Genomic DNA, 25,792 nt, shown 5'->3' on the forward strand with positions numbered 1-25,792 from the left:
GTCAAGCTGAACAGTTTTTATATTTAAAATTTAATGTTAGTTTTTAAATCAATTATTTATTTATTTATGTGTCATTAATTTTTTTTTATTTTAGTTCAGATTTAGTTTTTAATTATTTCTAGCTAGGATTTTTAGCGCTTCGACCTAAACTAATTACAGCCAGTTGCCTAGAAAGCATTTCCCATTTTCGTTTAGTTTAACATTTTGATCTAATATTTGTATTTTTATCATTTCAGCTTTATTTCAACTAACAAAAAAGTTGATAATAGTTGTATTTATCAATAATAACCCTGTTTGGGAGACTGGAATCCTACTCCTGCATACTATTTGATCGTGTGGCTTGTATACATGTTTATTAAATGTTTATTAGTTTTGTTTTGTTTGAGACTTTTAATCAGAAGCGAGATATCTCTGGACAAGAATCTGCTCTATTATATTTGTGTTTGTTTTTATATTTAGTGCATAAATAAATGCATAAATCTCAATTTGAAAAAAAATACCCTTATGACTGGTTTTGTGGTGCAGGGTCACAAATGTGATTAAAAACATAAGTAATATTTTGTCTCATTTAACATATTTAATTTTTGCAGGTTTGTATAATATTTTGAGTTTGCATTTGGCTGTTTGTATTCATTTTGAGGAATTATGAATGTGTTTTTGTGCATGTTCATATTTAGTCTAGAACTACAGTAATGTCTTTGCACTTACTCCTGATTTCTCTCAACATGGCAACACGAGAGCTGTCAGTCAACGAGAGCTGTCAGTCAATACATGAGAAATATTTGAAAACGTAACTCTATATCTAGATATTTCCTTCTAAATTAAAAAGTAATGCATTACTTTACTAGTTACTTAAAAAGTAATCTGATTATGTAACTTGTTACTTGTGTTAGCTTGTAATGCTGAGGACAGCTGTGCTTGGATAACGGTGTCCGGCTGGCCTCAGATCAGCCTCGTCTTCTCCTGTTAGCGTCTTCTGTTCGTCTGGCTCTGATCCTCCGGGCCGTACAGCTCTGGCTCTTCACTCGGTCAGACGAGGTCGAGCATACAGAGACTAATAAGTAGCTCTCAGACGAATGTGAATCGCAGTTATGAACGCCCACTCGCAACTGCTATTTTCTGCTGCGTCTTCATCCGGAGATGTTTTCCCTTCATGCATGCCGTGTCCTCGTTGCATGTCACGGACAGATTTATTTGGGTTTCATGTGTACATGAGAACATATTGGCCAGACTGAGTAAAAGGCTTGAGGTTAAACCCACTGAAACACAGCCTGCGGTTCAGCGTGTGTGTGTGTGTGTGTGTGTGTGTGTGTGTGAGTTTGCGTGTGTGTGTATATAGCTTGTATTTTTATATATATATATATATATATATATATATATATATATTATATTTGTAATGATATATAATAATGTTTTTTATATATTTCCATTTTTCTTTTAACATTTTATATTTTTAATACAGTTTTTATTTTTATATTTCCATTTTAAATTATTTGTAATATTTTATATCATTTTTAAAATATTTTTAATATTTTAATATAGTTTTTAATTTGTGTATTTTCTGTTTTCATTTTAATTTTAGTTCAGTTTTAACCATTTAGTTGTATTTTTTGTTATTTATTGTTATTTCAGTTTTATTTTTAGTGATTTTAGTACATGAAGTTAAACTAAATGAAGATGAGACTTTGCTTTGGCAGCTAGCTGAAATAAAATAAGTTAACATTTTCTTATATTTAATTTTATTTCAGTTAATATTATTTTATTTCAAGTAACACTTTTTTTATGCTTTTAGGTTTATTTTTAACTAACAGTAAAATCCATGGTGGTGAATATTTTCATAAATATTTTTTTATATAGTTTTTATTTTTTGTATTTCCTTTATTTATTTATTTTTAAATATTTAAATAATTTTTAGTTAATATCGTTTTTTATTTTTTATTTTTTATTTTTTCATTTTAATTCTAGTTGATGTATTTTTTTAATGTCTGTTTTATTTCAGTTTTAGTTATTTTAGTGCATTGTTCAACTACTGTAGGCCTAAATGAAAATGAGAAATGTTGTTTAGGCAGCTATTGCTGGAATAAAATAAGTTAAATTTTTTCATATTTAATTTTATTTCAGTTAACATTTATTTCATTTTCAGTTAAAAGAAAAAAACGTTTTTAATGGTTGCCGGTTCAGTTAATAACCCGGTCCTGTTTGCGGTCAGTCTCAAACCACTGAAAGCATGACGAACTCTTCAGCAGCGAGGCATTTATTAATCGCCAGATCAATTAGACTCAGAGGCATTCTGACTGAAAGTGCGTGTGATTTGCTTGACTTCTCTAAGTGCTTTTCCCTCGTCCTCACAGTAAGTGACTGGGATCCTCTCTCTGTTAGAAATTATCTTGTAGTCGCGCACCTGTGACGGAGCAGTTTCTCTTTCGTCTCTTTAATCTTTCACCACACCTGTTCTGCCTCATTCTGTCCATCTTTTATCTTTTCGTTTAGCTGCTCTTTTATCTTGCGCTGCACCTGTCCTCTCTCGCTCGATCTTCCGCTATCCTTTCTCTCGTATCTCGTCTTGTTTTCCCTCCCGGCACAGATTATCCGGGTTTCCCCGTGTAAAGTTTGGTAATATTCCAGAACTTTCTCAGTCTTTATTCATCAGGGATGTGGGAAGCTTCCTTCTATTTCCGGTGTCATTACTAAGAGGTGTTCTGCTTTCTATATGAATACGGGTGCAAGAGTGACACAAACGCCCTGGAGATTTAAATTATTCTGTACGTTTGCATTTTCATTTTATAGCTCTGTGTCTTACTGTATGACAACTACTGGCGCATTAGTGCCTGGTGTTATTTTTAGGAATTTTTTATTTATGTATTTATGTATGTATTAGTTTATTTTCATAATACTGATATTTAACAGTTTATTTATAGATATACTAATATTAATATATGTTTGTTTGCAAATAGATAGTTAGACAGATAGATATTAATTTACAGTTTGTAGACTGATACTAATATACCTTATTTATTTATTTTGACATACTAATACTAATATTTATTTATTTTATTGTTATGCAAATATTTATATGAATTTTAATTATATGGATTTTTTATTATGTATATGTGTACTTTTATTTATTTATTTATAGGTATAAAAATGCTTATATACATTTGTTTATTTATACATATACTAATATTAATATACATTTGTTTGTTTGTTTATAGACAGACTAATACAAGTAGTTATTTATTTATTCTGATTGATATAATAATACTTAAATACTTTAAATACGTATTTAATTATTTATAGTTGTTTATTTATATTATTTATTTATTTATATAAATAATAGTATACATCTTGTTTATTATTTATAGCTCTAGTAATATTTATTTATTTATCATAATAAAATACAAGAAACATTTATTTAATATTGATAAGTATGCTAATATTTATTTATTTATTTAATTTACCGTAATTCAAATACAATAAACATTTATTTAACATTGATAAGTATACTAATATTAATTCATTTATTTATAGATAGATAGATTCATTGATAGATTTATTGATTAATATAGACATACAGTACTACCAGTAATACTAATATTTGTGCTTGTTTGTTTGTTTATTTATTTTTGGAGGCATTATTTAAACTACATGTTTGCGTTTCCTCTCACTGACTGATCTGTGAGTGTTGTGATTTGTAATGGATGTGTTGCAGGAGTGTGGTATTGTGTTTGTTGTGTGTTCTCAGCGCTGTAATGTCAGAGCGTCGCCGCTGGGCTCCGAGTCGACAGGATCACACCTGAATCACTGAACACAGCAGTCAGACAAACACAAGCAGACACACATGACCCAACATCACCATCACACACATCACATCAAACCTGAGCGCTCCGCGTTCACCTCAATAAACCTCACGGCTTCAGCTTAACCACCGTACAAAATACATTTCTGACACAAATGCTGCTGTTGGAGCTTGAGTTGTTATATATTTTATAAATTATATTTATTCATTTGTCAGTAAGGCAGGGTAGGTGATTTGGTTCAAAAACATGTTTTGTTATACTGGTTGAAAGTCTCTTCACATCTCGATTGCACTCATTAAGTTAAAGGGGTCATATGATGTTGCTAAAAAGAACATTATTTTGTGTGTTTAATGCAATGTGCTTATGCGAGGTTCAAAAAACACATTATTTTCCACATACTGTACATTATTGTTGCTCCTCTATGCCTTTCTGGAACGCACAGATCTTTACAAAGCTCATCGTTCTCAGAATGTGCTCTGATTGGCCAGCTATCCAGTGCGTTGTGATTGGCCGAATACCTCAAGCGTGAGACAGAAATGTTAGGCCCTTTACCTTTTATTGTGATGCCGTGTCCCGGCGCGATGAGACTAAAACAATAAAACCCATTATAAACGAGGCATTTGCTGCATTCACTGAGGACATAATTACTGATTATAATGATTCATACGGTCTTTTTATGCGTTGCGCCGCGCAAACATAACACGATGTCTGCATTTGTGTAGAAACGCCAAACAAGCAGTACTCCACACTGCTCAAAACTCGCGTTTGAATCGTCAGTAGTAAATTCTTTAAATATCAAAACATACTTACAGGCTGTGAGTCAGAAGCACCAGACTGTCCTTGCAAAGCTGGAATTGCAACTTTACAGATCTTATATAACAGCTTGTAACACTCCAAAGACAAAGGAAAACATGAAATCGCATCATATGACCCCTTTAAGTGGTTTAAAGGTATTTATATTAGGGCTGTCAGTTTAACGCGTTAACTTAGTTATGAAAAAAATAACGCGATTAAAATATTTTAATGCAGTTAACACACTGGCCCCGCCCCCAGACCTATACATGATCTTACATTTCATATAATTAACTGTTGACAAATATGATGCAGGGCAACAACTCGTGCCGTTATGCCATAAGAATTCAAGATATTGGTGCAAAAATGCCCCTGTATGTGTTTTTGTCTCATATTTATATCAAACAATAAGCGATATCACACAAGCAGCGAGAGCAATATCACACGAGTGCTGTTTTTGAGTTTAAATGTGATTTTATACAACAATTCAGTAAATACGAAGTTGATATTGTGTTATATTTTAAACAAAATAGTGTGTTTCATTTTGAATGAATCGTGTGAATCAATGATTCAAAGCCCATTCATAAGTGAACTGCTTACTTGTTTCCTGAATGAATCAATGATTCAAAGCCCATTCATAAGTGAACTGTTTACTTGTTTCCTGAATGAATCAATGATTCAAAGCCCATTCATAAGTGAACTGTTTACTTGTTTCCTGAATGAATCAATGATTCAAAGCCCATTCATAAGTGAACTGTTTACTTGTTTCCTGAATGAATCAATGATTCAAAGCCCATTCATAAGTGAACTGTTTACTTGTTTCCTGAATGAATCAATGATTCAAAGCCCATTCATAAGTGAACTGTTTACTTGTTTCCTGAATGAATCAATGATTCAAAGCCCATTCATAAGTGAACTGTTTACTTGTTTCCTGAATGAATCAATGATTCAAAGCCCATTCATAAGTGAACTGTTTACTTGTTTCCTGAATGAATCAGCTGTTAGAATGAACCATAAAGGCATTTATCGCCACCTGCTGGCAGATTCGTTTCTTTCATATAGTATCATTTAATAAATAATAAACATTAAAGGGATAGTTCACCCCCCAAAAAGTAACTTCTGTCATCATTTACTCACCCTCATGTCGTTTCAAACCTTTCTTCTGCGGCACATAAACGAAGGTATTTTGACGACTGTTAGTAACAAAGCTGCTTTGGTTACCAATGACTTTCATTCTATGAACAAACAATACTGAGATGTTACTCAAATTATCTTCTTTTATGTTCCATAGTTTATGTTAGGCCGTTGTAGCCTAAATATTTATGTGTAATCAATTAAATGTTGAATCAAAAAGAAAAAATATTCCATTCTAAAGCTAACATTTTTTATGTCTACTTGATACTTTCTCATTTAACACAAAAATAGATTTAAATAATCTTCTGTGGGTATTTTCACAGTAAAATTTATTTTGCGATTAATTAAATGATTATGCGAAACATCATGTAATTAATTCGATTAAAAATTATAATCTGCTGACAGCCCTAATTTATATGGAAGGCATAGAACCCAAAAAACTTTGTCCAATCAAAATACGATAGGCTGTCCTGCCTGCCTGTCAAATATGTATTTGCATACCTCTACGCAGACATGATATGCATACCAGCGAGAACGGCGCTATTATTATAATATTATATCCTTTGTACTGTAATGTTTTCTCAGCGGTGAATGAGACATGAGGTAATCTGACAGCACGGCATTCAGTCCTGCACCAAAGCGGTCTCGTCGTGTCACAGGTTAGTCTCTGCTCTGACGGAGCGCGTTCATGTGTTTGGAGGAGGCATGGCTTTGCACAGTGATTATGTAGGGAGGGTGGGGATCTTGCTTTCAAAGCTAGCTTGTTATCGCTAGCCTTTCTGAAATCAGCTACCCTACCTTTGACAATTATTTGTATATTTTTATTTGCTTGTTTGTTTCCTTGAAGACATAATAATACTAATATTTGATTATTTATTTGTTTATTTATAGATTTACTAATATTTATGTAGTTAGTTGTATATTAATATATTTACTGTTGTTATACTAATATTTAATTATTTAGTTGTTTATTTATTGTATTAAAAAAACTTTTAAAAATTAATAATTATTGATGGATTGATTAGATAGATAGATAGATAGATAGATAGATAGATAGATAGATAGATAGATAGATAGATAGATAGATAGATATAATAGTAATATAAATGTATTTGTTCATTCATTTATATAATTGAGTCATTATTTGAAATTTATTTTTAGAATATAATATTTATGCATATTTTGACATTCTCTTGTTGTCCAGGTTTGTTCTTTAACACATCCTGAACAACGTGATTTAGTATGACACATTTCATAGTTTCACCTCAAAAAGAGGTCAAATAAGCCTAATTAGAGCTCATGCTCATCAAAAGCTCAGGCTGAAACTGGAAACCATATGGCAACGTGTAGGAGTTTGACCTCAGGTTTCTGTTTGTGCCGCCGTCCATCCATCTATCGCCATGTCTTCTCTCTGTGCGTTTCTGTGTGTCTCTGTTATTCTCTGCGTGTCTCTTTGTGTCTGAGTGTCTCTATCTCAATGTGTCTCTGCATGTCTCTGCATGTCTCGGTCTGTCTCAGTGTGTCTCTGCATGTCTCTATCTGTCTCTATGTGTCTCAGTGTGTCTCTGCATGTCTCGGTCTGTCTCAGTGTGTCTCTGCATGTCTCTGCATGTCTCTATCTGTCTCTATGTGTCTCAGTGTGTCTCTGCATGTCTCGGTCTGTCTCAGTGTGTCTCTGCATGTCTCTGCATGTCTCTATCTGTCTCTATGTGTCTCAGGGTGTCTCTGCATGTTTCTGCATGTCTCAGTGTGTCTGTGAGTTTCTCTGTATGTTTCTAAGTGTCTCTTGTTTGTCTCTGTACATCTCAGTGTGTCTGTCTGTCTCTGCATGTCTCTGTGCATCTCTGTACATCTCAGTGTGTCTCTATCTGTCTCTATGTGTCTCAGTGTGTCTCTATCTGTCTCTATGTGTCTCAGTGTGTCTTTATCTGTCTCTATGTGTCTCAGTGTGTCTCTGCATGTTTCTGCATGTCTCAGTGTGTCTGTGAGTGTCTCTGTATGTTTCTAAGTGTCTCTTGTTTGTCTCTGTACATCTCAGTGTGTCTGTCTGTCTCTGCATGTCTCTGTGCATCTCTGTACATCTCAGTGTGTCTCTATCTGTCTCTATGTGTCTCAGTGTGTCTTTATCTGTCTCTATGTGTCTCAGTGTGTCTCTGCATGTTTCTGCATGTCTCAGTGTGTCTGTGAGTGTCTCTGTATGTTTCTAAGTGTCTCTTGTTTGTCTCTGTACATCTCGGTGTGTCTGTCTGTCTCTGCATGTCTCTGTGCATCTCTGTACATCTCAGTGTGTCTCCAAGTATCTCTGTGTTTGTGTGTGTCTCTGAGTGTCTCTTGTTTGTCTCTGTGTCTCAGTGCATCTCTTTGTATCTGGTGATCCTTCAGAGAAGATCCGAGCTCATTCTGAGAAACCCTAATAGTTCAGACTCTGATGACCCATAATTTGCCAGAATTAGATGTGTTTGTTCTTTTGCTCGCTTGCACATTGCTCTACTTTTTTTGTGCCAGGAGTGATTCTCTTTGGACTTTGTGATGATTTAGACATTTATGCGATTACATCACGTGCATATTGCATCAAAGAAATTAGGGCTGCACGATTAATCAAAAAAGTAGTAGTATTAGTATTTTATAGCCATATTGATATACAGTATAATAACAAACAACCGTTTTGCCAACCCTACAAACAACATTTTTTTTTCATTTTAAGTCACATTCGCAGCTTATATATATAAAAAAAGTACAATTAGATTTTTTTAAACCGCATGACAATGTTTTCATCTTGTGTTCATCAGTACTGCTCAGACAGACAGACGACAGTCAGTCAGACGGATCGAATTTCAGGTTTGTCCGGTAATAACGCGGTATGGATGTGTCCTACATCCTGGCTCTAATGGCATCATGTGATTCGATTGTGTTATTGATGTGTTTCTGTGTGACTGACAGACATCGGCTCTCGGCAGGTGGAAGTGAAGTGTTGGGATTCGTTTTTTATTGGCACTCGTTCTCCTCAGTCTCTGTTGAATCAGCGTGAATAGACGGCCGCTCTGCTGATGGCACTCAAACGGCTCTGATTTCATTAGATTCCAGCGCCGAATGCCACATCCAGGCTCTCGTAGCCCTGCGGGAGGTTATTTATAGGGCTTTTGTGACCGGTTTGCAGTGCTGGGATTCCTCACACGCCAGCGAGAACCACATGCAAACTTGAGTTTCCATGCAAGACAAACAAAGCTGCATGCTAATGGGCCGCCACGCTTTCTGACACAGACAAAACACAGAGGTATTGATGATGTAATGCTGAGCTCATTACCTGTTTACTGAGCGCTCAGAAAAAACGGATCATATTTCACTTCAATCTCATCAGATCATACAATAGCAGTGAAATAACAGCCCTGAAGCGTCAGTAATTGGAGTAAAGGTTGTGTGATTTAGGAAACACTGATAAGTCTGTGTGTTTATGGATTGCTGGTTGGATGTTAAAATCTGATGTTAAGAGAGAATGGAAGCTAAATTAGGTTAAACTGATACGGTCAGGACAATATCACATATCTGCTTTGGTCTTCTTCTGTTCTTCACCTTTTTTTTTGAAAAAAAAAAGCCTGGAAATGCCCAGAGCTGCAATTCCCAGAAGATTGAATGCCTAAATAGATTGCAGAGAAAAAGCAGGTCGTGTTCCACCTTAAAATCGAGATAAAAACATTGCATTAATATTTTATTTGGCACGAGGGAAAATAAGCCTTTTTAATGACCATTCATTTTTTTTGTTGCATTGTAAAATTATTTTCATGATAACTAGCACACTTTTCACAATTAACACTGTATTAAAACTGTAGTTAAATATTAAAAAAAAAAAACTATTAATTCAGCAGAAATTAAAATGTGTAAATTATTTAAAAATATAACGTTGCATTTTATTTTGCACAAAGAATATGAAGCCTGTTTTTATGGCAATTAATTTTTTATGACACATTTTACAACCAAAAATAAAATCTAAATTAGTGTTTTTTCACGTTTTTTTTTTTCTTCCCTAAAAAAGTTAACAAATTAACAACAAAAATTTTGATTTTTTTAAACATTAAACATTTGACAGCCCTAGTATTCTAAGTATCAAAGCAAATAAAGTAAATAAAGAAGTATGAATTTGACAGGAAAATGTGCTGAATTATCATGAAAATAATTTGAACATGCAATATACATTTATTTATTTTATACACACAAATATTTATCTATTTATTTGCTATTTTTATGTTATACTAATATTTATTTTATTTTAATTTCCTGGACGTGCTCAATCAATATTTTTGTTTCATTTTCCTTGAAAGGGAAAGACATTTTAATGCATATTCTTTGTGAGTGTTTAGAAGTAACTAGCATGTAAACCTTGCAGTCTAATAGACATGAACTACAAGCCACAAAAGGCCTGTTTTACTTTCACAGGTCAGTAATGTTTGTTCCTGCGTCTCATATTCTCTCAGTTGTTTCTCTTGTGTGGAACAATAGAGCAGCAGTGAAGCATGCGATCATTGTGTGGTCTTTTTATCGTCCTGTGGAAGCCGTGGGCCGGTCTGGTGTTAAATTTCATTAGCCACCCACATCACACACACACACACACACACACACACACACACACTCAGCGCTCCACTTAGCATGAGCTTCCTCTCATTTGAAGAGACGTGATGATGGACTGAGTGTGTCACAGTTTGACAAGGAAACGAAAGTCGCACCTGGAGACACGCTAACCTCTGAATACCAGAATAAATCACTGCCGCGCTGAACCGACTGGAATTACACACACACACACACACAGACACACACACACACACATGCTTTCAACACTCATTACTTTGAACACCGTCATTTTGAAGAATTAGATTTCGTTTGTTTGTTTATTTCATATAGATACTAATACTAATTTACATAATGTATTTATTGGCTATACATGTATTCATTTGTTTGTTTATGCATTTATTTTATTATATTATATATAGTATATATTATAGATATACTAACCTTTGTTTATTGTTTGTATAATATCTCATTCTTTTAATATTTTTATAATTTATAATTATTTTATATTATTTAAATATAGATATTCTAATGCTAATATACATTTACTAATATAAATACTACACTGTAAAAAGTGATAAGTTGACTTAACTTAAAAAAAAATTAGGAAACCCGTTGCCTTAAAATTATTAAGTAAATAATAATAAAAAAATATATAAGTTAAGTGAACTTGACAATTCACTTAATTTATTTTTTTTAATTATTATTTACTTAATAATTTTAAGGCAACGGGTTTCCTCATTTACATTATGAACAATTATTAATTTATTTGTTTGTAATTTATTTTGTTTTATTTATTTTATTATTATTATTATTATAGGCATACTAATATACAGTATTTGTTCATTTATGTACATATGTGCATACATTTATTGATTTGTTTATGTATTTAGTTTATAGATATACTAATACAATTGTTTATTATTTATTTAGTATAATTTTGAATATTTTAATAATATTTATATTTTATAATTTTTATAACTCTTACTTATTAATAAAAAGTTATGCTAATACTAATTCATATTTACTGGTAGACATAACATTTATTTTTACACACACACACACACACACATACATATATACATATACAAACATCATGCATACATACATACATACATATATATGTGTGTGTGTGTGTGTGTGCGTGTGTGTGTAAAAATTAATTATATATATACTAATATTTATTTATTCTTTTATTTTATTAATAAACTGAATCACAATGTGTTTTTTTATTATTATTATTATTTTAATCTCCAGGAGTCATAAGTGATTGGAAAGGTGAAATATGTCATTTGATTGGTCAGGAGATCTGATTGGTTCTCTTGGTTTTCAGAGAGACGACACCAGCCTATCAGAGGGCAGCACGATCGACCTCAGGAAACCCGGCGAGGAGGAGGATGAATACTCAGAGACGGCCGAAGAGGCCATGGATCCGGAAAACTGCCTTCCTGACTGTGCGTAATCACAACAGATTTAACTTACAGCTACATTAATGCAAATATATAATATAATATACACTGTAAAAAAGATTTTTGAGTTTTCTCAACTTTTCAGTTTATACAACAAAAAGTTGAGAAAACTCAAAAATCTGCCGAAGCTGGCTGCCACAAACTTTTAATTTTTCTCAACATTATGGTTGTATATATTTTGCATGTTTATTAAAAATGTAAATGTTTCTTCATTAGGATAAGTACTTTACAAATTTTAATTAATGCTGAATGTAGAACTTTTCTCGCACCTATGTCTTCTTCCAGATTTGTTTTTGCTTTGAAAAGTTGTAATGTAATAATTAATTTCAGCTCTGGTAGATTTGGTTGGTTAATGGATTTTTAAAAAATCCTTATGGAGAAAATACAAGTAAGGCGTTTGCAGTCTGGTGTTTTCTGAGGATGGTCGCAGACGTCAGAGTCACGTGTGACGGTCACGATCCTCCTGTTTACTATCGTTTTGAAGTGGAGGTGATTTGATATAAAACATTAACCAGTGAACTGACATTTAAAAGGGAAATGGGGCATTAAATTGAATGTCTTGTGTCAGCAAAAATTTGAAAAGGCCTGTCAGAGCGGAAATGGTCCTGTGTTAATTAGATGATGACTGACTCTCCATATTCAATGCATCGACTAATCAGATGCATCCCAACAAGCTAAAAACCCTGAACCTGTGAGACGTCTGTTGCGTTTGGATGTCGATGGGAAGAGTATTTAATATAAATTTACACTAAATGAGGAAAGCTTTACGTTGGGCTTAAGTTTAAAGTTTGGTTTTACTGAGAGAAGTCAGGAAAAGTCCATTTAATATTACTACTATTTTATGCTTTTGCACCTTGCTAAAATGTTTTAGCACATTTTTAAGATATTATGTTGCTAACATGTTTTTAGCATGAATTAACACATTGCTAACATGTTTGTAGCTTGAATTAGCATGTTTTAAGCATGATTTTGCACATTGCTAGCATCCTTTAGCGCATTGCTAACATGTTTATAGCTAGAATTAGCATGTTTTAGCATGATTTTGCACATTGCTAGCATATTTCAGCATGTTACTAGCATGTTTTAGCATGCTGCTAAACTTTAACAAGTTGGTAGCATGATTTAACACGTTGTTACCATGTTTCTAACATGATTTTCATTTTGTTAGCATATTTTAGCATGTCACTAGCATGTTTTAGCATGCTGCTAAAATTTAGCATGTTGCTAGCATGATAAAAGACGTTGTTAGCACGTTTCTAGCATGATTTTGCCAATTGTTAGCATATTTTAGCATGTTACTAGCATGTTTTAACATGCCATGTATTTCCTCTGCTAGCATGATTTAACACGTTGTTAGCATGTTGCTAGCATGTTTTAGCATGCTGTTAGAATTTAGCATGTTGCCAACAGGATTTAGCACATTGTTAGCCTTTTTAGCATTCTATTAGAATTTAACATTGTAAACATGTTTTGTAGTACATTTTAACTATTTATACTTTAACCATATTATATAGACAAAATTATGAATGATGAAAATACATATAAAATGTACTTAAGTGGGTCAAAGACATTAAGTTGTATTTAATATTACATTTAATCTAGATCAAATGTAATGAAATACATATAAAATGCACTTAAGTGGGTCAAAAACATTAAGCTGTATCTAACTTTATTTAATTAATTGCTAGCATCCTGCATGTTTTAGCAAGTTTTTAGCATGTTGTTAGCACATTGCATGCATATTTTAAGCATAATTGATTAGTATCATTAAGCATGTTGCTTGCATCTTTTAGCGTGCTGTTAGAAAGATTTAGCATTCTGCTAGCATGATTTAAAGTATACTGTAACTATTAAACTCTAACCGTATTTCATAGACAAAATTATGAATAATGAATATACATATGTACTTAAGTTGGCCAAAAAAAATCTGAAGTTGTATTTAATATAAATTTAAACTATAATACATTTTCATGGAAACTGAAAATAACGTGCAATTACAGTAGACATTCAGTTCAAATTTAAATATATTCTTATTTCCATATTAATTATTGGTACTCTTTTCAAAAAATATGCTAAAGTGTGCTTCATTTTCACAAGGATGTCTTTATGTTCTGTATAATTGCACTGTTAAGTAAGAATTTGTTCTGAGAAATGCTCAACATCTGTCATACAGTGTGTGAGCGTATGTGTGTGTGTGTGTGTGTGTGTGTGATGAAAACATTACACAACCGTCTCTGTGTGCCTCAGATCTGCACTTTATAAGCTGTCGACTTCATTGCCATGCAATAGCAAACAATCAGATCTCTGCGCTGGGAGGCCCGTAAACAGCCGTCTGTTTGAAGGAGTGAATGATTTATGGCAAATGAGCTGCCATGTATTTCCTCTGATAATTCTCGCTCGCACATTTCAGCGAGACGAGATCGGGTTTCTCACCTATAAATCGAATAATAGCACACTTTCACATAACTGAATTGAATTAGTCAACAGCTCTCTGCTGGAGAAGTCAAAAGGGCAGATTCATACATTCGGAAGGGAAATACACTGAGGAGACAGAGGCTTTCCGATGCTTTTTTGCCTAAAAACTTTGCATTAACAAGTGCATTGCATTAAGCACTTACAACTTAAATGAGAAATCAATGCATGATGTATTAATGATTAAATGTATCATATTTTTCATAATATAAGTTGTGTTGTGTGTGTTTACATCGATATATATCATGCAATTAATGTCAAGCACACAAAAAACATCTTGGATTTGTGCTGAATGAGAGAAGTGTGTGAGCCCAAGTTTATTTGCATAATGCATTTTCCATGTTCGTTTTATACTTATATTTTTCATTCCTCTTCTGTTCTGAGTATTATTAAATTTAAAGGATTTTTAATAAAGTGAGAGAAAACAAAATTACTATATAAAAAAAAAATGAAATGTTTATAAAAATGTATAAACATTTTATTTTATTTACCAGTATTTTACATTTTTTTTATGTGATAAAATGTGACTTGCACCGATGCAACTTATGTTTTTTTTTAAATCTTAACAATGCAAATTTTTGTTTCTCACAACAACTTATTTCCTAGAAAATAGGGAAATTCTTGGGTAACTTATTTGAATGTGAAGTTTGTTTAAATTTTCTTATTTGGAATTTCAATAGTATCCTTTGAAATTACGATCGTGTAAAATTATTTATGTAAAAACAAAACTTACATAAATGATAAACATTGAAAAGAAACAACATCCTTAAAGTAATACTCAACTAAAATAAAATTGAAAATTAAAAATAAATAATAATAATATTAAAAACAGGGAAATTAAAAACAATACTCAACCAAACAGTGCTATTCAATGGTAAGAGCAGAGTGTATAGAAATAAAGGACAAATTAATCATAACAATTCTGAAGAAAATTAAAAAAAAGGGAACGAGAACTTTTCATATAATGTTCTAACCTAATTCTTTCTAAATGTAATTTACTAATCAATTCGCTACGCCATATTTTAAGTGAAGAGTTTAATACTCAAATCTCATAAAGCAATCTTAAATCAACATAAAGCATGAGCCCATTTAACCCCACTGGTCACAATAGAGACCGTAAAGAAGGTTTTCATTTATAAAGCTCTAAAAATGTTACTGACTGGTGTTTTAGTGCATTTTCTGTAAATATGGAAAAGGTAAAGGGTCTCAATTAAATATGTGCAGTGTCACGTGTTTAGTGCAGATTGTCACATGACCAGAGCAGTTTACTTTCTGTTTGCACCATGAGCTGATGATGACTGCATCAAAGCTATAAAACAAAAGGCTAGTAAAGATTTTTGGTACACATTATTTTTAAGGTGTCTAGTATTAATATCTGAATTCACAATTATTCAGTTTTGTTGAGTGTGGACATAGAACGAGTAAATGTGTTGATGGCAACAATAGTGACCGGTGGGATAATAACTATTTTTTTAATCTTAGTAAACCTATTCAGTGTTGTATAAGATTTTTTTTTAATGTATAATAGTAACCATAGAATGTTATGAAACAGTTTAAAATGTGTTAATAACTGGGCTGAGATATATAAGAATTTTTATGACTGCAGAAATAATTACACAGTATACACAATTGTGACCAAACATAAAACACACACTTTTCCGTAAAAATAAGATAATACAAAAATTGATTATTTCAAGGGGTTACTAATGACACATAATTTTGATATTGTCATGTCTGAGAAAGAATTGGGATTAAATGGGTAAGTGGGAAACACGACTGTCTGTGGAGTCTGTGTTCACGGGATATTCTCTGACAAATCAAATCTATGAAGAGGCGAATAAAGCAATGAAGTCACCAATAACTCCAGACTCTGAGCCCTTTTGATTCTGCTTTGATGGCTGTTAATTGCTTGATGAATGGTGATGCCCGGGTGCTAAAATGTCTGATGCTGCCAATGGAGAGCAGGAGCATCGGTACAAATTGAGTTGAGAGAACCCTGTTACCACAACCCTGTTATTAAGTTTACAGGCAATAAGTTAATTTAGAGGAGCTCAGATGCCAGTAATGGAGACTCTTTGACGACCATGCGAGACTCAAATGGGATTTCATGGCAGGGACTCATTGTTACAGACGGCGGGCTTTCAGAGCGCCAGTGATACCGGCCGGGATTATGTCACATAAAAGCTGCGTCTTGAACGCAGATTAGCAAAACGAGGACCTTTTACGGCAGCCGAGCTCCATTTATAATCCCAACGCTGATGATATCATTTATATCTACTGATGTGTTTGTATTACACGCAGTAGAGCAGTTCTGCTATTGATCTCCACGTTCTCGTTGGGACTGCGTTTGTGATCTTTTGAAGTGTTTGGATGCTCTTTGAAGTCTTTTGAAGTTGCGTTTTCATTTGATTTGAACAAAGAGGTTTTGAAAGTGGAAAAGTCAGCAAAATGAGTGTCATCGTCTCAATTATAATCTGAATTACTTCTGTTCAACACGCGAATAATCGAGTAATTTATGAAAAATTATGTTTGGCATATTCTTTTTAATTTTTTAAGCTTTTTTTTAAATGCTACACTGTAAAAAAATGATATGATCTGTAAGTCATAGCAGTTTACTGTAACTCATCAAAATAAGTTGAGCAAATTCATAACTTTATAATTTCAATTTATATGAAACTGAACTTGACTTGAAGTTGGTTTAATGTAATTGAAGTTGAAATGACTTGTATAAACTTGTTTTTTACAACTGAACTTATGTTTAATATTTAATATTTAGTGTGGTCTAGTCAACCAGAAGTATTTTATTTTCATGTGAAAAAAAGCACCCAAAAGGAAATTATGTCATAGCATGGACCTACATTTCACTGCTGGTTATACTCTGTATAATTGTGTATGTGACAAATAAACAATCTTGAATCTTGAATCTTTGTACATACGCCCACAAAATTTTATATTTGTTTTATAAATCATATTTATACAACATATATTTATGATTGGTTTGAAAACTTTAATATTATTTAATATATTATTTATTTATTTTTATAATTTTATTTAGTTATATTGCTTATTTTAAATGTTATTACGTTTTACTAGAATGACACAGGGAGCCGGTACACTTGATTTTGGAGTTATTCAGTCAGAACTTTTGTTGAATATGGTATAAAAGTTTTTCAAAACGACAAGAAACTGAAATAAATATAAAAAATACATTTTAAAATATGTTTTCGTCATCTTGGAACTTTTGTTTCATTTAACCATTTATTAATCATTAAACGTTAATGTTTTTGTTTTCCAGTTTGTGTACGTCGCCTTCAGTGCTGTGAAATCAACACGTCTGAAGGTCTGGGTCAAGCCTGGTGGCGTCTGAGGAAGACGTGTTATCAGATAGTGGAGCACAGCTGGTTTGAGACCTTCATCATCTTCATGATCCTCCTCAGCAGTGGAGCGCTGGTGAGCTTTAATCTGTCGTTTTTAGTTTGCACTGAATGTTAAAAACTTTGTTTACAGTGCAGTCGCAGTAGTAGGATTTATTACTTAAGCCAAGACACTATAGGTGAAAATTTAAACATATAGATATCACATACTTTCCCAGTTGATTAATCACAGTATATTAAGAATTGTTTTGTATTAAACAAGTTCTGAAATGTTATGTTTACGCGAATGAGGTATTATCTAATTAATATGCACTGATTTGTATACATTTCCAGTGAATAAATCTGAACATCGGATAAAGCCAGATTCAAAATCTTGGTTTGATTTTGTTGACATATTAGAGTTTAATGTTTTTACTGAGGGGATTTTGGATATCTATTTTTATCACTCCATAAATCACAAAATGCTGTCAACAGCCAGAAAAAAAAAAAAATTCTCCATGCTTTTTGGAATAAAGTGTTGTATAAAATGAGTTGAATGAAATATCAACAAACCCCTCAGTAAAAACCTTCCGAATATGGAGTGGAATAAAACTGTAAGTTTTGGTGTATGCAAGTGCTGCTGAAGTGAAGGAAAAACCTTTTAAAGTTATGTATTTTAATAGAAATCTACAGGCGCGAATAGATAACGTGCAATAAAATAAACATTCAAATGTTTGGACACTTAATAAAGAGTAAAATGTAAAGAAATAGATAATCCAAGAATGAAAATTCATAATTTACTCATCCTTATTATAGTTCACTAAAAATAAAACCATAAAAAAGAAACATTAACTCAAATAAAATAAAATATTAAAAAATTATTTTATTTTTTATTTTTCTTATTTTATTTCAACTAGTTGCAACATTTCATTTAGTTTAACTTGATGCACTAAAATAACTAAAATTTAAATAATAATTCATAAAAACTAGATAGACTTAAAAAAATTTTTAAAAATGTCCAAAACAACTACATTACTAAAACTTTAACTAGAATCAAAATGAAAACAGGAATAGGAACAATTTCAGAATATTAATAAAAAATTATAATAATTATCTCAGTTATACTGAATTATACTAAAATGAACACTTACATATGTATTTTGAATGTTTTCTTTCCACCAGTCTGAAAGAAGAAGTGTTTTGGAAGCAGAATCTCAAACTTGAGCAGTGCATGACGAAGCAATGTTTTTGCCTGTAGTGTCTCATTAAAGACGTCTTACTCTAGTCTCAGCTTGCTTCACTGACTTTATGACAGCTTTGACTTCAAACCGAGCACAGAAGCTGTCTCTATCGGTGTGTGTTTGGCAGGAAGTGGCAGCTCACTTCCTGCTAGCTGGCCTGTGGCGGCCGATGGCCTGCTGACTGGTCAACTTCTCTGACCGGCGTCTCCGTGAGAGAGCTGTCAGATGCCAGCAAACACGCAGTAGTTAGATGACATTAATCTACATCAACACGTGCCACGGGCTGTTAGCTGTGTTGTGAAATAATCACAGTCTTACTCATCCTTTCAAACAGCCGCTGTTAGTACTAAATTAACACAATTATTGATTTCTTGCCAGAGATTTTTGTGCTTTTTAGGGTTTATCAAGTTAGAAGACTGAAAATAAGACCAGAACGTGCTTTATTACAAGTAGTTATTTCTGAAAAAGTTTATATTTAGTAGTGCTGTCAAACGATTAATCGCGATTAATCCAAACGCATACAAAATAAAAGTTTTTGTTTACATAATATATGTGTGTGTTCTGTGTATATTTATTATGTATATATAAAGATACACACATACAGCATATATTTAGAAAATATTTACGTGTACAGTATCTCACAGAAGTGAGTACACCCCTCACATTTTTGTAAATATTTTATTATATCTTTCATGTAACAACACTGAAGAAATTACAGAAATGATGTAAAGTAGTGAGTGTACAGCTTGTATAACAGTGTAAATTTGCTGTCCCCTCATAATAACTCAACACACAGCCATTAATGTCTAAACCGCTGGCCACAAAAGTGAGTACACCCCTGTGAAAATGTCCAAACTGGGCCCAAAGTGTCAATATTTTGTGTGGCCACCATTATTTTCCAGCACTGCCTTAAGCCTCTTGGACATGGAGTTCACCAGAGCTTCACAGGTTGCCACTGGAGTCCTCTTCCACTCCTCCATGACAACATCATAGAGCTGGTGGATGTTAGAGACCTTGCGCTCCTCCACCATTTGAGGATGCCCCACAGATGCTCAATTGGGTTTAGGTCTGGAGACATGACAGGCTGACCCCCCCACCCCTTCAACCTCTGCAGCAATACTGGCAGCACTCATACGTCTATTTCCCAAACACAACCTCTGGATATGACGCTGAGCACGTGCACTCAACTTCTTTGGTCGACCCTGGCGAGGCCTGTTCTGAGTGGAACCTGTCCTGTTAAACCGCTGTATGGTCTTGGCCACCGTGTTGCAGCTCAGTTTCAGGGTCTTGGCAATCTTCTTATAGCCTACGCCATCTTTATGTAGAGCAACAATTCTTTTTTTCAGATCCTCAAAGAGTTATTTGCCATGAGGTGCCATGTTGAACTTCCAGTGACCAGTATGAGAGAGTGAGGGCGATATCACCAAATTTAACACACCTGTTCCCCATTCACACCTGAGACCTTGTAACAGTAATGAGTCACATGACACTCAGAAAATGGCTCATTGGGCCCAATTTGGACATTTTCACTTAGGGGTGTACTCATTTTTGTGGCCAGCGGTTTAGACATTAATGGCTGTGTGTTGAGTTATTTTGAGGGGACAACAAATTTACACTGTTATACAAGCTGTACATTCACTACTTTACATTGTAGCAAAGTGTAATTTCTTCAGTGTTGTCACATGAAAAGATATAATAAAATATTTACAAAAATGTGAGGGGTGTACTCACTTGTGTGAGATACTGTATATTTATATTCATATAAATTATATCATATATAAAATATATAAACGTAACATATCTTTCTTAAAGCTGCATTTTCATTAAAGCTGTTATCCTTAACTTTTTTGGGGTTAAAAATGATCCGAAATCAATATTTGAGCAAGTACCTAACCAGCCAGTTGTCAAAACTTTCGCCTTATTTTAGCCGATTCACAACAGTTAGCAAGTAATAATGTTTTCTAATTTGAGTGGTACAGGTACACTTCGCGGGAAATTCGAGCATGGCACTGCATCATTACGTCACGTCTGTAAACATAAAGAATTTGTCCCGGCTAGTAGGCTATCACATGTGAGGATCCTGCAGGTGACGCATCGTTTAGCCTTTTCTCACAGCAGCTAGAATAATTAAATTTATCATTTTGATGGCGGATTGTAATACAGAAAGTATTATGTGTTTATGAAACACATGTGAATGATTTGTGAGATTTTAAAGAAAACCAGTTGGAAGGGAGCATATTTTGCTGTTTGGATTAATGTAATTTCTTAATATGAAATTCAAATGGCATGACAATTAGATTAAACTGTACAGAAATTGAAATCTACACGCTAATACACACATAGTCACGCAATACTGATGTTGTTAACATGAATAATTTGAGAATAAAGTATAACAGTAATAATAATTTGCACGGTTTGATGTGATATGAGCTAACCGATCATTAGATTTAATCACCATTGGTAGCACTATTTATTGTAATGCTTTTTCCTCAGTTGGTCAGAACAAACGTGCCAGGCTTGTTACTTACTTGTTCAGATGACAATATACGGTGAAAATTCTCATTTGGGTCATATATTCCAAGACGTAGGCTAGAATCTGTGATTCCTAAGTACAGTATCCACACCGGTGCGATGACTGACAGACTGACACACATACTCCTCAAAACATTCGATTCATCTGCGCTGGAGCTGTGCCGGATCACAACCCCACGCAAAAAAGCTAATTCCGCACAGAGCTGCAATTCCAGGTTTTCAAACAGAGATGGCGACAAAGAGGCAAAACTTACGGACTGCAGTTTTAAATATATACATGCATGTGTTTGTATTTATATATACATAATAAATATACACAGTACACACATATATTACGTAAACAAAAACTTTATTATATTAATAGCAATTAATCGCTTGACAGCACTAATATTTAGTAACACTTTATAATAAGTAACTTTCATAATTATTAATGCATCATTGAAAAATTATTATTGAATTGGATCATAATGTGCATTCAAGTACTTTCATATTTGTTTGTAAATTAGATTTTTGGGGTCATATATTTTTTTTTTTTAATAAATGTATACTTTTATGCACCAAGGATACATTAAATTGTTCAAAAGTGCCAGTACAGACATTTATAATGTTACCAAAGCTTTCTATTTCAAATAAATACTGCTCTTTTGAACTTTCTATCAATCTGTGAATCCTGAAAAATAAAATGGATCAGTTTCCACAAAAATATTGTGCAGCACAACTGTGTTCAACATTGATAATAATAATAATGTTTGTTGAGCAGTAAATCAGTATATTATTATGATTTCTGAAGATCATGTGACACTGAAGACTGGAGTAATGATGCTGAAAATACAGCTTTGATCACAGGAATAAATTACAGTTTAACACATATTCACATAGAAAAGTTATGTTTAACTCAACATGAAAGACTTACACAATCTCTTTTACGTGTAATTTTTACCGCAGTCTGACATAAAAATGTACAGCATGATGGTATTGATTAGGTGGTGAAGAGTGTCTCTTGGATAAAATATTACAAAGATAAATATTGTTTTCTTTTATAATAACATGCACCGTTGAATCATGCACAATAAGATGAGGAACATGTCAAATTGGTTTTGTGTCGACTATAAGCATTACTAGTTGTGTCTTTGTGAGATTATGCATGACACAGAAAACGGTAAATGCCAGAGCGAAAAATATATTCCCACTGCATAATATTATATAAGACTGTGCATTTCCTTAAAGATCAGAATCCTGCGTGTGTGAGTCACAGAGAGGGGCTAATGTCAGAGCTCTGTCTCACGGCCGGGTGCCAGGTGTGCGCCGACCGGCTGGTATTTTAGTGGCATTTACCAGCAGCTTCAGCAGGCAGCTGTTCTTTCAGACGTGCACTTGAAGGATTACACATGAAAACAGAAAGTAAGCAGAAAATGAGAAACAGCAGAGTCTGCAAAAATCAGTGGCGAGTCCGGCGGACGCAGATGTTCGTCTGGACATCGGTGCATGCATGTGCGGTAGAGTAGAAACTGCTCCGGCAAAGAGTCTGGACACTTAATAAATAGATCATCCAAGAATGAAAATTCATCATTTACTCATCCTAATGGTGGTCCAAACAAGGGTTGTTATTATAGTTAACTACTAAAACCATAAAAAAACAAATACATTTTCTGTTATTTGAAATAAAAGAAACGTTAACCGAACTAAAAAAAGAAAACAAAATTAAGAAGAAATTTAAATGATTTTATTTTAGCTGCCAAGGCAACATTACTCATTTCCATTTACTTTAACTAGTTATCCTAATATAACACAAATTGAAATCAAAATTAATAAAAACTCTATATAGACATTTTAAAAGGACTAGTAAAAATTGCAAAGCAAACAAACAACCACAAAAAAAAAAACACATTGCTAAAACTAGAGTTAAAATGAAAATGGGGAATATAAAAATAAAATGAATTCATCATAATTTGGTACATACTGTACCAAAATAACACCACGGTTATTATAGTTAAACTGAAATTAAAACCTTAGAAAAATATATTACTTGAAATAATTAAATGTTAACTGAAATAAAATAAAATATAAAAAACTTATTTAAAAAATATTTTTAAAAACGAGTAAAAATGGCAAAAAAACAACTGCATTACTAAAACTTTAACTAGAATTAAAATGAAAGCAGAAGATATAAAAATAAAAACAAATTCAAAATATTAATAAAAAACTAGAATAGTATCTCGGTTATACTGTACTAAAATAACAGTGAACCAAACAAGGGTTATTATTGTTAACAAAAATTAAAACCATAAAACAACATATTAATTTCTTGATATGTTTATTGAAATAAAATAAAATTATTTTTCATTTTGATTTAATTTTTAAAAAACAACAAAAATCTGTATAGACATTTAAAAAAAATAAACAATTAAAATGAGAAATGTTGCTTTGGTGACTAGCTGAAATAAAATAAGTTTAAGGTTTTTTGTTTTTTTTGCCAATAATGTTTGTTGTAGTTTATTTATTTGTTTAAGTTTAAGGTTTTAGTTTACCCTGATAATAGTATCTCAGTGATACTAAAACAGCAATGCTCCAAACCCAAATGATTTACTTTCTTTATAAAATGGCACATTATAATGCCATTAATCTAAACATCACTTTAATAAAACATTCATGCAGCTTTTTCGTCAAATTTCTGTAGATTGTTCCAGTTCCACTATCAAATGTGTTAATAAGATGAATGTGACACAGATGAGCGAAAGAAGCGCTGAAGGTCTTCAGAAGTCTTCCTCGGCTTGTTCTGAACGTCTGGTTTAACTCGCTGCTTCTTCTGCGTCTCTCTGTTGAAAGGCATTTGAAGACATTTACATTGAACAAAGGAAAGTGGTCAAAGTGGTGCTTGAATACGCAGACAAGATCTTCACCTACATCTTCATTTTGGAAATGGTTCTGAAGTGGATCGCCTACGGTTTCAGCAAATACTTCACCAACTACTGGTGCTGGCTGGACTTTCTCATTGTGGATGTAAGTGCATCAATTTACTTTCCCAGCGTCTGATTGCAAAGTGCAGAGAACGAACAACAGCAGAAGTGCTTTATTATAAAACATTTAAAATCTCAGGAAGATTGAATGAGCTCAGTTTACAGAGAGCAACTTTTCTATTGTATAATCATCAATGTGGCTGTGGTTCAGCTTTCCAGCACTTCATCAGTAACATTACAAGATGATCATTTATAATTATTATCATGTTGTTTTGCTGTTGTTTGAGCTCCAGTGATATAGTGCTGTTTGGTTTGGCCTGATATTTCAGTATTTGTAAGTTTGTATGTGTGCACATATTTGGGTTGATTCTGATAACCTATACTGAAAAATAATGCTGTAGGATTTCCTTAAAAAATTGCTAGTAAATTTCATAATCACAAAGAAACGGCAACAGATTTAGAAAACTGAAAAAAAAACTAAAAAAAAAAAAAAATACTCCAGAAAACTTTTATCGTTTTTAATGTTTATATAAGTTCATATAATATTAATTTCATAGGTTAGTTTTGACATTTGGAATAAATTATATTAGTACTTTTAATGCTTTTACCCTCTGAAGCTGGTTTTTGGCACTTGCTATGTGAACACAATAAAACAAACAAATGCATGGACATCATTCAAAAAGATTGAACGGTCCTAAAAAACATAAATAAAACAAAACAAATACATACATACTGTACATACATAAAAACTGAGATATCAACCTCAAATTTGGAACATAACTTGTTTAGATCTATGGTTTCGATTTTTTTCAGTAAAACATTTTGGAAAATATATATGTTATGAATTGTGTGTGTGTTTCGTAATTATGAACTTAAACATCTGTAACTTTTTGAAAATCTCCAAAGCATTCAAGATTTACAACAGTTTGTGTCATTTTCAGATTTTATTTTCCATGTTCAAAAAGTATTAACAGGAAATAAATGGATCATAACTATTTCATTAATATAATTTAGTACCATAAACAGACCAAAAACACACACATCACACCAGAGGGTTAAATGGGCATAAATGCATTTCTATTGACATTGATTTCTAAAAAAAAAATATGTATGTGATGGTTTTTTTTTGTTTTTTGAAAGAGAGACAGACACAATAATCCCATAGAAACATTCAATTATCAGATAATTATGAAATTTTGTCTAAAAAAGATTGAAGAGCCAAAACAAACACGACTGCATCGCTGCACAGACTCTACTTGCGTACATGAAATGGTTTTTATTTGTGTGGCTCCCTTCAGTGAGAATAAAAGAGAGGGTGAGGAGAGCTGTGGATTCAGAACTACAGTCAATTGTAAAGTTGTGATGTGAAAGTGTGTGATTATTATTGATGTTGAAATCTGTTTGCTGATGCAAGTGTTGCAGAAATCACACACTTCACCTCCACCTTCACTGCAGCATGAAGTACTGATCAAATACACCACTGTA

The 25,792-nt window shown here is 32.8% G+C and overlaps 1 protein-coding gene across 1 annotated transcript in view; it reads left to right on the forward strand.

Annotated features, from left to right (window-relative positions):
- LOC306865053 (sodium channel protein type 2 subunit alpha-like) overlaps nucleotides 1-25,792 on the forward strand; it is a 166,897-nt gene that overhangs the window by 123,827 nt on the left and 17,278 nt on the right. Inside the window, exons 18-20 of the mRNA XM_079409403.1 lie at nucleotides 11,617-11,737; nucleotides 17,520-17,674; nucleotides 24,177-24,350. Coding sequence (XP_079265529.1) covers nucleotides 11,617-11,737; nucleotides 17,520-17,674; nucleotides 24,177-24,350 — 450 coding nt within the window. The remainder of the gene's footprint in view (nucleotides 1-11,616; nucleotides 11,738-17,519; nucleotides 17,675-24,176; nucleotides 24,351-25,792) is intronic.

This window comes from Barbus barbus (genome assembly GCF_936440315.1).
Source record: "Barbus barbus genome assembly, chromosome: 46".
Lineage (NCBI taxonomy): Eukaryota > Metazoa > Chordata > Actinopteri > Cypriniformes > Cyprinidae > Barbus > Barbus barbus.